Source organism: Dermochelys coriacea, chromosome 1 (assembly GCF_009764565.3).
Source record: "Dermochelys coriacea isolate rDerCor1 chromosome 1, rDerCor1.pri.v4, whole genome shotgun sequence".
NCBI lineage: Eukaryota > Metazoa > Chordata > Testudines > Dermochelyidae > Dermochelys > Dermochelys coriacea.
The window spans coordinates 153,272,702-153,286,788 of NC_050068.2; the positions used below are offsets into that span (position 1 = coordinate 153,272,702).

At 40.1% G+C, this 14,087-nt stretch overlaps 1 protein-coding gene across 2 annotated transcripts in view; it reads right to left on the reverse strand.

Annotated features, from left to right (window-relative positions):
• MED14 (mediator complex subunit 14) overlaps positions 1-14,087 on the reverse strand; it is a 50,472-nt gene that overhangs the window by 19,054 nt on the left and 17,331 nt on the right. For both annotated transcript variants that reach the window (XM_043505861.1, XM_038392216.2), the window contains exons 11-20: positions 13,842-13,967; positions 13,073-13,151; positions 11,118-11,277; positions 10,511-10,705; positions 8,065-8,199; positions 7,543-7,619; positions 4,691-4,851; positions 4,457-4,603; positions 4,257-4,348; positions 3,163-3,315 (exon numbers count right to left, since the gene is read on the reverse strand). In XM_043505861.1, the coding sequence (XP_043361796.1) occupies positions 3,163-3,315; positions 4,257-4,348; positions 4,457-4,603; positions 4,691-4,851; positions 7,543-7,619; positions 8,065-8,199; positions 10,511-10,705; positions 11,118-11,277; positions 13,073-13,151; positions 13,842-13,967 (1,325 nt within the window). The remainder of the gene's footprint in view (positions 1-3,162; positions 3,316-4,256; positions 4,349-4,456; positions 4,604-4,690; positions 4,852-7,542; positions 7,620-8,064; positions 8,200-10,510; positions 10,706-11,117; positions 11,278-13,072; positions 13,152-13,841; positions 13,968-14,087) is intronic.

Below are 14,087 nucleotides of genomic sequence, written 5' to 3' on the forward strand. Positions count from 1 at the left end.
CCTCTCCCAAAGGTTTCTCGGGATGGCAGCCTTATTTCTTTCTCCACTGTAGGGCACTCTCACACCATTCTGCAATAACTCCAGCAAGCACCGTTGCAGTACACAGGCTAGCACATACAGGTCCCGGTGGCTTCAGGACATGAGCAGAAGCTGTGCTTTCTGTGCTTGTTTCCCTCAGGAGTCAGATATCAGCCAAAATCACTGCCACCTATGGAAAATGGTGCCAGTACTCAGTGCCTTTGCCCTATACTCAATTTCATGCAACCAAACAATTCCCTCCTCATTTCCTTCACCCCTGGTGGGCCATGCTCACCATGGCTAGTGCTGTGAATGGCGCGATGCACAAGCACCCCAAAGCAGAATTGTCAATACACACGTCTTGTTTACAACTTATAGGGAATAAGGGAAAGGAGTTCTGAATCTTAACTTTCCACTTTCCATTGTGACTATACTGACAATGGTACCTCAGTGTGTTTTAATTACAGCTGCTGCTCTTCTGCTCGAGGGGCTTGCCTTCTACATTCATGGAACGCCTGAGCCAGATAAGGAGGAGGAAGAGGATGACTTCGGCTGACATGTTCAGTGAGATCCTGTAAGCCAGTGCTACATCAGACCATGAACAAACAGCCGGGAAAAGGAAAGAGTGGACAGGCAAAAGACCCAGGACTCCCAGCAGGAAAAGAAGAGGGAGATGCACCAGGACATAATCGGGCTTCCCAGTAGCAAACACAGATGCTGCAGATTCTTGTGGTTCAGGTTCCACAATCACATGCTCACTTCCCTTTGCAGTACATAAAGAACTCCATTACAGCACCTCCTTACACCCGCCTCAACATTCTCATGTGGCATCAGGGGCTGCATCCATATCCCGAATCACTCCATCCCAGGTGACATTAAGGACAACCACGACTACACATTAGGTAAGCTGTGAGATCCACTGTTGCCGCATGCATAGGTAAAATGGACATGAACATTCTCTCTCTTTGTTAAGCTTTATTCCATTATTAAGTTCTTAACATATTTACTTTTTAACTGCACAGAATTTTTTTTGCACTAGTTTCTTACTGAATAAAACTATTTGGAAAATAGTTCATCTTTATTATTGGCTCCCAATTTATGCTGCAGAGTGCCCAGTTGTTATGAAATCACCCATTTGTTATTGTACAATGTGACAACTCATAGGATCAGTCACAAACAGTGTAATAATCATAAATGTACTATCACTGCAAAATTAATAGGTGCAATAACTGTGTTATATTCATAGATCTGCACGACATCACACAATTCCTAACAAGCCTCAAAACAGCAGACTAGATAGAGCACAGTATGCCACAATACATTATTGTGGCTCACGGTTAAAATGCACTTTCAAACTCTCTCTGAGCTGTATAGCTCTGCCCTTAGCTACAACAGCCCGTGTCTGGCTGTTCAAACTCAGCAGACAGCCACTCCACTTCTGCACTCCATCCGGGCAGAAACATTCCTTCTTTGCTTCAGTTATTATGCAGGACACAGCAGGCAGCTAACCATGCTTTTCTCACTGAGATCCAACCTTGTGAGGAACCACCACCAGCATCCGTCCCTTCAATCTACCAAAAGTGCATTCAACTGTCATTCTGCACCAGCTGAGCCAGAGCTGAATCTTTCCTTGGTACTCTCCGGGGGAATGTATGGCTTCATGAGCCAGGGGAGCAAGGGGTAGGCTGGGTCTCCCAGGATCACCACTGGCATTTTAGCATCATCAACAGTAATCTGCCAGTTGGGAAAGAAAAGTCCCTGCTTGCAGCTTTCAGAACAGTCCTGGGTTCTTAAAAATGCAACCATCCTGCACCTTCCCTGACCAGCCAACATTGATGTTGGTGAAGTGCCTCCGGTGACCCATCAGTGCTTGCATAACCATAAAAAAATAGCCCCTTCTGTTGATGTACTCTGTGGCAAGGTGGTCTGGTGCTAAAATAGGGGTGTGTGCTGTCGATTCCTACACCGCAGTTCAGGAACTCCGTGGCTGCAAATCCATTAATTATATCCTGCAGATTGCCGAGAGTCACAGTCCTGCACAGCAGGAGACTATTAATAGCTCTGAACACTTGCATGACAACAGCCCTCACAACAGCTTTTTTGACTTCAAAATGATTTCCCACTGACCAGTAGCAATCTGTCATTGCACAATACCACAATGCCACCACCACTCCCTTCTCTACTGTCCGTGCCGTTCTCATTTTCGTATCCCTACACTGGAGGGGTGGATGAGCTCGGCACACTCAGCCAGGAATGTGGCCTTGCACATCTGAAAGTTCTGCAGCCGCTGCTCATCATCCCAAACCTGTATTACAATGTGATCCCATCAGTCAACACTCATTTCTCGGGCCCAAAAGCAGCACTCCACCATTCGCAACTGCACTGCGAACAGCACCACCAACGCTGAGTTGGTTCTCACTATATCCCACAGTGATCTGCCAAAGAAATTGTCACATTCCCCGCTGATTCAGTTCCTCTTGTGGCTCCACAACTACCAGATTGAGTGTCCTGGGCTTGCAACACTTACGGCAATAGCGCAGAAACGTACAGGCTCCATGCTTCTGTCAGAGAAGGCAGACAGTGAGGAGCACTGCATGGGTTCATAGGATTTTTTTTTAAAGGGTGTGAAAATTATGGGATATAGATGACATTATGGGATGGAAACAGATGCACACTGGGAAGTTGATCCCTTGCTCCCAATCACCTTGTGTAACACATTTCTACTCCACCATGCATTGCCAAAACTTCCCAAAATAGTGTGTGCTGAACACTGGGATACCTACCCATGGTGCACCACACTGTGCATCGACACTAGCACTTTTGGTGAGTATGAGCAGCACAGATGCAAGGAGCCAAGAATGCATGTGCACAAGCGATATGCTAACTGCAATGGCTTCATGCCGGCGTAACTTGCTTGGACCCAAGTTTATAGCGTAGACATGGCCTCAGAAGAAAAATCAAGTTATGGAGGATAATGAGCCCATTACCTGCTCTTCCTCAATCAGCAAGAACCATCAGTAATTTATTAAGGGTCAGATTCCGATACCCTTGGGAAAAAAAACTCAAACATCAAAATCTGGGCCTTAATTATCTTGCACTTTTCTAAATTCTATCTTTTCATAAAGAGAAATAAAATACAGTTACCTGTAATAACTGAACCACATTTGGTGTTTTATTGAACATCTCCTGGAGCTGGTGTAGGATGGTATTGTGACAGTTACTGCAACCTGAATTTGGGCCAACTGTTCCTAATGAAATGTGGAATTTTTGATGTATAGAATTCCACTGAATACTGATCTACAACACCAAGAAAACAAGAAATCTTAGCAATTGAATAAAACTAGATCAGATTGCAAGTTGTGAATCAGAAACTGAAAATTACACATACATAAATATGAAAGTAATTGAAGCCAAAATGTCATGAAGAAAGTTAGCATAGCTTTCCACAAAAGTGGTGGGGTTGGATTTTTTGTTTTTTGTTAAGTTTATCTAGGAAATCCCCAGGAGAATAATTAGCAAGAGATGGGGGGAAAAAGGCAACTATAGAAAGAAATTAGGCTATTTCCTTAGCGTGTTATTCAGAAACCAGAAGCCTCATTTGACCAAAAAGGGTGAGTTAAGGGAACTGGACTTGAGCACTTGATACTTCAATATCTACAAAACGGATGTATTGGTGAGGCTGGATGCGTCTCAACTACAACACATTGAGACGCTATGATGGGTCAGGCCAATGCGTAATGGCAATGTTATGCAAAATCCAGTGTGCTATTCGTGCTATTTATGGAAAGTAACTAACCATTACAATACAGGTTCTACATGTGCAAAAAATGCTCTAAAAAACCCAGGTTAAAGAGAGCCATGATAGGTCCATGTGGCATTGAAACAGTCCACAGTAAAATGGGGAAATGTTTCATATGACTCCTTTTTAGATTAAAAGTAGAAAAAACATTAAATTTCAGAAGTTTTGTCAGAGACTTCATTTTATTTTTTTTAAGACAGCATTCCATCCATAACGGTCCTCCTGGTATTTAACAACATACCAATTATGCAAATATCTAGGCATCCAGCAAGTTAATGATGGTCTGCATCTATTACTTATAGTTTCCCTGCTTTTGTTAATATGAATTTACTGTTATTTTAATAAGGTGGAGGGCTTTTTGCTTAAGTTCCAAAAGCTCTGAACCTGTATAGTTTGTTTTCAAATGTAGCTTTAGAATTGTACTAAGAGAGTTACTTACTGAGCTTCCCTTGGTAGTTCCATAACAAAGGATAAGCTTGCGGTAGTTATAGACACGAACCTCAGAGAAAATATTTAGGTGGTTGGGTATTTCTTTTGAGGAAGGGGAAAAAATAAAAAGGTAGAGTGAGAAAGCTTACATATTTATATAAGATGCACCAAAAGTGTAAAAGGAAAGGAAAAAGGAGAATATTTTTGTACCTGGCAAAGATCGTGCAAACTCCAGCACACATTCATATAGTCGAGCAATACTGTTCCAATCATTAAGGAACATCTCAACAACTTTTCGACCTCCAACTGGTTCAGACAATTGGTTTTCGTAAGTCAGGTAGACATGACGTGTTGGTCCTGCAGCGTCAATAATGATTAGCATTTGACAGAGAACATGGTAAAGAGAAAGGAGTTAAATCTGCAAAATATTTCTGCAAAACTAACCTTGCTCCCTGGAAGATGTGCTGTTAAGTGGACAGTTCGCAAATATCAGCTCAGCCACCCATGTGCGGTTATTTCTACCTTGCAATCGGAAAGTGCAATCAAGGAGAGACCGGTCCAGAGCCTTCTGGGTTTCTTCACTTGTACCTTTACATGGAGGAATTCTGTCCATGAAGAAAAGAGTGCACAATTGTACACATTACAGTTCCATGAGTGCATAATATAGAATACATGTTCAAATATTTTCCAGAAAAACATTTAAATAACTTTACTTGAAAGAAAAGATGCTCTGCAGAACAATGAATGGAAGAGAACTGGGACTGGAGAAATGAAGCCAGGTATTTTATTCCTTTCAAGAACTGTATTGAACTATGAAATGCCAGTCTTACAATGCAAGTAAATCATAAAAAAATGCTACAAAATATTGTTAAATGAGGAGAAGATCAGCCTCAGATAGATCTACAATCAAACCTGTTAAAATAATTCCTCTGAAAGGAGCTCAATTCTGCCCTTCTGGCTAAAGTAGAACTTTACTGATGAGAGGCTTCTATAGAGAAAGTAGTTAAATAAGGTCTTTGTAGGAGTCTAGTGTCAACTTTGATCTTTTACTACCCAGGCCTCAAACTGGGATCCAGTTTCCCTTTTAAAATAAGTCTTCATTCTAAAAATCAATACAACAAACTTGGCTAATATTTTAATTCCCAAAAATATATTCATACACCAAATAGTGATGAGCAAAATCAGAGAAATCCCTAGAGCAGTAGTTCCCAAACTGTGGATCACAACCCTCATATGGGATCATCAGAAGATGGGGTCACAGTGATCCCTATTGTGAGGAGGATGCCATTTTGCTCCACACAGCATGACTTTGAGCATAGGGTTGCCAGGCGTCCCGTTTTCGACCGGACCACCTCTTTGGGCTCCCAAGCTAAAAAGACTTCATTAAAATGGCATCATGCTGGTAAAAAGTTTGGGAACCCCTCTCCTAGAGGAATTCTAAGTTGATGTAACTTGCACCTTCTTTCCAACACTTGGAAAGTTAAAAGTTGTTAAAAGTTCACATTCCCTCTACAGATCTTCTTTCAGATTTGTTTAGACTTCATACATCCCTTTGAAACATGGAATATGGAGTGTAAGGGCTTGTATATACAGTTGTGTACTGCTTTAACTACAGCTGTTTCTAAATCAGTAGTTAAAGCAACACAACGTTAGGGTAGACATAGTTATACCAGTATAAAGGTGCTTTATCAGTAGAGTTTATTTTCATTACCGAAATATGAAAAGGTTACATTATATTATACAAGAGGATTTTTTAAGATGGATATAAATCCTCTTGACTCAGGGTACAAGCTAGGCAATAAATGAGGGGGCTTAGGAAGAAACTTCCTCTACAAGCAGTTTCTCTCTTCAGGATTCCTCTAAAACATTGGCCACTGTGGGAGACAGAACACTGAACCACATGCACCAATGGTCTGATCCAGCATGGCAATTCCTACATTACCAGCTTAAGCAATGACTACATCAGAGAACTCTCCTCATGAGTTATCACTACAGAGGTCACCTGGAGTTGCCTGAACCAGCTGTCTCTAGATATTAGGATCTGGGCCTATTGATGAGTATTCTCGGTGAAAAGCCCTCAGATCAGGAATTAGTTTCCTTCCACTGGTCCATTAGAGCCCAAGTCTGTTGATCTTCAGAACACAATACCAGGGACTCTTGTTAAAGCATTCAAGTTTTTGCCTGAGGACAAGTGATTTGAGATGTGGGGAAATAAAAATTGCTGGCTTCTACAGAACATCTCTTTTCTTTCACTTATTGAAAAAAGTTTAAAATTATGTTAATTTCAGGTGTGCCAAAATACAAGAAAGGGCACACTTCAAATCTACAAAAATAAACGAAGAAGGAAGTACAGTTCAAGAAAACCAGATACTGCTATATTAAAGCCTTCACCTGGCAGAAGGATGAGAAGGAAGCTGGTAAGAACTATAGGCTGGATGTATTAGTATAATTCAAATTCCTGGAGAGAGGTACTGTGAAATCTCCCAAGCCAAGGTTCTAACCTCCCGATTGCTAAGAGATCCACAGGGAACCTGGAGGACAGGCTAGTAGTAGAATCGCAATTCCTGCCAAGGATGGTAGCAGGAGATGCTAGGTTAGGAAGCCATCTTTGGCTGGAACAAGGACGGACAGATCTTGGCTATGATTTTATCACTGAGGTCACGGAATCCTTGACCTCTAGAGACCTCCGTGACTTGAGCCTGTGGTGCCAGGGAGCTGCAAGGTCCCTCTGCCACCCGTGGTGGCTGGGAACTGCAAGCTCCGGGCCGCCGCCCGCGCGCTCTGGGCCACCGTGGGAGGTGGAGATGCCCCAACCAGAGAGCCACAGGAGGTGGAGGAACCCAACAGTTCCGAGCCAAGGGCAGTGTGGGGACCCTGCAGCTCCCCATTTTGCCATAAAAGTCAGGGATAGGTCATGAGCCTCTGAATTTTTCGTTATTGCCCATGACTTTTACTAAAAATACATGACAGAATCTTAGCCTTACTTATAGCTGCTGTGCATTTGTCATGTTTGGAAGAGACAGAGACCATGCCCCTAAGCTGCTCAATTCTCATCTGTGAGCAGACACCAGAACTGGCTGTTCCAACAATAAAGGGCAATATATTATTTTCCTACTCTTCCCCTCCCCACCACAGGCCACATTACCTTAAACGACTGGGGGTGTAAAATAAGCCATTGTTTAAAACGAAAATGCTTTTCAAAGTTTAGTGTTGCAAGGTGTCAAACTCTTTAAATGCTCCTTTTTCCTAATACTGTTCACGTACTTGATAAAATGAAGTGTATAACAATATCTTACTTTAATAAACGTATAGCATGGCTGAAGCCATCTCCTTCTACCTGTACTCCTTGGTGTGGAATCTCCATATTAGACAACTAAAGAAAAAGGAAGATTTCATTAAGTTATAACAAACAAATTCATGTGTGCACTTTCCCAAAGTGTGTATCTTGCTACAAGTGACAGTTTCACATTCTGAGCATGGAAAATTGAGAACACAGGGGGCCACGCTACAATCTCGTCTCCCCTTGACATCCCACTATCTCCCCTTTTCTCTCTTCAGTGTCTCCTGTCCCCTTTCCCTCTCCAGAGCCTCAGTTGTGGCAGGGAGTCACAGCTGCAGCTGGAGTAGGAGGACCATGCTCTAAAGCACTCAGTTGGCCCATGCAAACAGATTCCTGACATTTAGATGGAAGGCAGAGAGGACTAGAGAAAGAGCAGTATGCAGGCATGTCAGAAGACATGTTAGCACATGCCCCCAAATATAGATCAATCAGTTTATACAAAGAAATTCCAGGAAAATTTTAATCTCATAATACTTACCTCCATACGAAGTCCTATAAATGGCATATTTGTATCGCACATTGCTACAAGATGAGCTAGGACTTTATTGAAGGCACACATTTCTCCAGACCGTTTCAGTTTCTTAGATTCTACAGAACACGGATCACCAGACAACTAGAATTCAAACAAACAGAGAAAGATGATATGTACTAGCCCGTTTGGAATAAAAACGGTCACCCTTCAAAAATGTGATAATGCAGAACAAAACCTTGATCAGCTGATATGTTTTAAATGAAATACTCATTGGGCACATATAGTTACTCTTAAGGATTAGAGAACTCAATCGGGTTCGTTTAACACCATTCTATAATTTATCACAAAATTTAGTGTTTAACACACTTTCCAACCTTCCTTGTATAAACTAGTTTACTGTGTCCACACACAGTACTCCCCCCAAAATATTATGGGTCAACCTGAAGTACCTTTCCACATAGTGACTAGACCAACTCCTCAAATTAGGGGTTTTGGAACTTGCAATCTACATTACCTTACAATCCTTTAAATTCCCTCTGAATACTCATTTAAGCCACAAGACTTTAACAAACCTCCTACTTTGTTTAAAAAAAAAAGTTTCACTGTATCATTGAAATATATTTGAAATACACTAGCTTTTGCTCAATAATCACAGCATCTTATTGATGCTGCCTCATTCTTTCCCCTATCCCTTCTCACTGTCCAGTCACAGCCTCCTCATTGCATTATATCTGAAGTTAGTTTGTAACAAAGGAGCTCCCTGTGCAAACATCAGCAGACGACACTAGGGAACTGCAGCAAAAATATAAAACACAATCCTATAAACAAGCCCTTTAAAACATACAAGACTGTATACTTTTGTAAAACAGGACACTGATAATGCATAAACATATCTGATATTTTGGAAACTAGAAAGGCTCCAGAACTGTCAAAATTATGTAGCATAGACAAGGATCTAGTTAAGAAGAAAAGAAAAAGAACCCCCCACACAAACAAGAGAGTTACTTAAAAACAACCAGGAATTATCACAATCATCCTGTTTATTTTTTTAATGAAATACAAAGTCACACTTAAAACATACACTTTACATATTTTTTAAACATTAGGTCCAAGAACACTCCACACTTAGGGGTATGTCTACACTACAATTAGACATCTGCAGCTGGTCCATGCTAGCTGACTCAGGCTCGCGGGGCTCAAGCTAAGCGGCTGTTTAATTGAAGTGTAGATGCTCAGGCTGGAGCCTGGGCCCTAGGACTCTGAAGCGGGAGGGTCCCAGAGCTCCAGCTGCAGCCCAAACATCTATACCACAGTTAAACAACCCTATAGCCCGAACCAAAGTCAGCTGGCACAGGCCAACCACAGGTGTCTAACTGCAGTGTAGACATACCCATAGTCACATAGGACTGGGAGCTGAAAATTAATTTTCTAGATCTTGACCCTGCAGTGAGCACAACACAGACAGGCTCCTTGCAGGGGTCTCAGTGATGACTTCAGCAGGACTTTGCCATGCAGATCTCATTGTAGGATTAAAGTTTTAAAGTTTCCATACCAAGAAATGGTATAGATGATCTTGATAGCACAAAGCTGCCAAGTTCAAAACTGACAAAGAGCCCTTTAACTTTATTACCTTTCATACAGTCATCACATTTTTAATTCGAAAATTTACACTATACAACTCCATCACGTGAACTCAAAGTTCTTTCCATCTATTCACCATTTCTTGTAAAATATCTCCCTAAAAAACCTTCTACATATATTCAATCCATGATAACACCAGGCAGAATAGGCAAAGACTACTTAAAAAGGTAAATGGTTAAAACTATACATGCAAAAGCAAAATTTCAGGGTTACTAGACTCTAGTGATTAAAAACAGATCAACTATTTGAGTATCAGAGTCAGGTTTAATTAAGTTACTATTACGATTCTAATATAACAAATTAATGTTGCCTTGGTCTAAAATCTACTTTATTTAAAAATAAATATGTAAGCCCAGGTTGTCAAAACTAGTAATAGTAGTAAAGTCAGAACAACTCAAGATCCCTAATCTGTTTGTATAGCTGCTAAAACAAGGGAAGACCATACACAGCGAAAGGGTATTTGACTAAAGTCTCATCTACAAATGGATCTTATTATGGAATAAGGTAGGGTGTGTATTTAAAGCACAATAACTTTTCTGGAATAACTTTACTGCAGAGTAGCTTATTACACAATAGCCATTCTGCTTCATTTCCCCATGTAGACAAGCCCCAATTGTTGTGAGATGTAAGCGACACAACATTTCAAATATGCCTTTAGTAAAGCTGGCAGCGAGCCCCACAAGCTGCATTTAGCTTTGAACTGGAACAAATTAATCTTTTAGGTACTTATAATTCACCTACAACCAGACACTAGTCACAGTCTGAGGGCAAACACAGGTTTAATGTCTGTTTCCATATGGAAGGTACAAACCTTGCGCTTGGTACCGCCTTTTGCGTGTTTTCCACTTTTTGTGTCTAGTACCAACTCCTCTATGTTTGGTTTGAATTGCTGTAGTAAAAGTGCAGTAGCAGGGCTGTCATCTCCCTCAGGACAGCTCACAGAGAGAAAATGATTCTTGTACTCCAGTTCTGTGGGGTTGCCAGGAACTTCAAACATCTCTACCACCTATATTTAAAAGCAAAACATTCATTTGGAGAAGAACCTTGACAAAAAATTAAAAAAAAAAAATCATTTAACTATATTAGTTTTTTTTCCTTTTCCAAAACTATTTTGTCTCTTTCTAAAAACATTATATTTGAGTAGGGAAAGAACTCAGGAAGAGAAGGGAGACCAGCCTGCTAGGAAATAAAAAGAAAGCTAGAAGGCTTGTGGGGTAACAAAAAAGGATTACATTCACACAACCATATTGCTTAACAGACAGACCCTCGGAGCTAGAGAAATGGGACTAGACAGTTAAAGCAATCACCGGTAGCCAGTCTAACATGCTGTATTACCATTTAAAAAAAAAAAAAAAAAGGTGTTTGTTATGCTTTGTCTCCAAGCACAAAGTTCAGAAAAGTGTTTTCCAATTACTTACAATGTAGTACTGTGGAAGGCGAGTGAGTCTGATAAACAGTTTGTGCTTGGAAAGGTTTCCTACAGGATGGCTAGCATAATTAGCTAGCTGCAATGTTTCACTGGTTACCGTAGGTAGATGTTTTATAGACTGTTTGCATTGCTGCTGTCCAAGCCAAAACCTTGCATTAAAAAAAAAAAACAAAATAAACAAACATTAGTGCTTTGAGTTTTTATGTATTAGAATGCTCCAAAACAATAAGTCATACAGGGTCACTATCAAATTAAAAGTTATATACAAAGTGAGGTTAATGTAAAGTTAATTACCCTAGACCAATAGAATTTTAAAAATTAGATTTACTTGTCACTATTTATGTTTATATTTGTCTCCATCAGCTTAGGTAACGATAGGTTAGGTAACAATTTCATTATTTATAGTTCATTTCATGTTTAGATTTTTACTGCTGCCACACTTGGATTTCAGAGACTAGAGGGAAGTGTTCTTTCATTTAAGAACTATATTCAGTGAGATTTTAAAAGACTTTGCTGGAAACATTTCTGTAGGATTACACAATTAGAGAACACCTTAGAAAACCCTGCAGGTTTTAGTGAGTTCACAGTGCGGCCCCTTCGAACTTTACCATGACCCATTAAAGAAAATTTACTGAAGAAAAAAATTCTTCTTACTTCAGTGTTCTGGCAAGCCGTGTCACTACTTTTTAAACAGACATTGATACTGCACTATTCTGTTACTTTCTGGGTTTCTGCTATTTTCTAGCACAATTATATGAACCTGAAATTTCAGGGATGAAGGCAGCCTGACCTGCATAGAAAATATTACAGCACATTTATCCTAATATTCTGACTCCAATTCAGTTTTATATCTGATATACACACAATTGGCTTCTGATCACACAGGCAAGATACAAGTCACAGCTAGGTCTGAGAATGAGCCAGAGATATAGAGTTTGATTTTCAGATGTACTGAGCATCCAGTTTCTGTGGTCTCCAGCTGTAGTTTTGGGTGCTTGGAACCTCTGCAAGTCAGGATAATAATGCCCAAAAGTAAGCCTGCCATGTCCTAATGGCTGTTTTAGAATAGAGCAGAGCTGCCTCAAGGATTGCAATGCTATCTTGGCCTTCAGTTACAGACCACAATTTGTAACACAGGAATGTTGATAATTTCCCAGGGTGCCAATAGAGTATGACTCTTACAGTAGCGTGCTGGGATTTTGTAGAGCTTCAGGGCAGCAGGGGGAAGAGAAGATGGGATTTTGTTTTCACATGAGTTTAAATTGTATTTGTACTACTTGTTACAGTCAGGCTTGGGAGGCTCTAGGGACATAAGGGCATATATTTATTGAGTTAATATATTATTTGCTTAAAATTATTAGGTGCCGCAATCTTAGGGCTTCAGAGGACATCTAAATCTGCAAGTTAGAACATACCTGAATGGTATAAACAGATCAAAACTTAAGTGCTAAAATAACTGGATAATAAGTGGAATGCATTATGCTGACAATGGGCAACTCCTGTTGCTTCCTCTGCTGCTACAAAGGGGAGATGTTTTTTGCAGCAGAACCAGTAACATTCAACTGTGTAAGAACGTGGGAGAAGGGAAACAGGATTTGGGGACACTGTGCATGTCTGCATGCATGGTGAATTTTTGACCCTAATGAAGTCAGTAGGAGTTGGCATAGACTTCAGATGAGACAAGATTTCACCCATGCAGTGTTGCGAAGGCCAACTACAAAGGAGCTCCCTGTGCAAACTCACGTGGGGAGGGATTTTCAGACAGAGTGGGATAAAAGCAGGCTAGGAAAGGGCTATAGAGTCTACTCTAGCAGAGGGAAGAGGAGATAGCCAGCATCCTAACTTACTTGCGATAGGGGAAGGATACGTCTCCCACAATGCTAAAGAACTTATTCTTATAATTCATAATATGCAAGTTAAATGAATAATACCAAGATCACTTACTTGAGCTGTTGAAGCCAAGGGATAATGCGTTTCATGTCATCATTGACTGACTTCTCTATGTCATCCAGTGTCAGCTGGTCTATAAAAATGTAAATATTTAAGTGAGCAAAAAGTTTAACTTCTACTTTGTAAATAGTGAAATTTGGACCTCTGAGTAAGAGACAACTTCTTGTATTTCTGTCTAATTTGATACACATATCCGCATTTTTGTATATATACACACTTAAAAGTGAGCAATAACTCTTGAAATACTACCCCAGCACAAAAAATTAGTTATACTGTTCTGAAAAACTAACTTATTTCCACTTTTCCTCATACAATTTGAAACTTAAGTCACCGAACCTGTTAGCCACGCTGAATACACACATACAGGAGAAGAATCTTAAAACCTGTTAGGTCACACCAGTTGTTTACACAGAACTCTAAATAAAATGTGCATTAAATCACTCCATCCAATAAAAGCACCATCCAATCATGATGAATCATACAAAACATGCAATTTAAACAAAGCCTAACTATTTAGTATGTATTGTAAAAGGATTAAGTATTCAAAATATCTTAAATTAATTGCAAATCCAGTCACATTAAGGATTTGTAAATTTATATACCTAATTTTAGACCAAGACTGCAACATTCACTCGTGTAAGCCTTATTCATCTACATAGTTCCATGGAGTCAGTGGAATCACTCACATGAAGTTTACTCATATAAAGGAAGCAAGATTAGAGCCTTTATGAAGTATTAAGTATGACCTATTTCACCTACTTACCAATTCCATAAAGCATTAGTTGAAACATTCCAGAATGAAGATCTACAAAAATGTGAAGACATTCTGATCGACCACATGGCTCCAAAATTGGAATAACAAGAGTTGGAAGAGCCGTCTCAATAAATGCTAAATAAAAATTAAAATTACTATGTTGCACATGACATTCTGATCCATTTAATTAAACAATGGCCCATCACAGTCAATCAAACCTAGGGTCCTAATCCTGCCAGTCCATACCAGTAATCC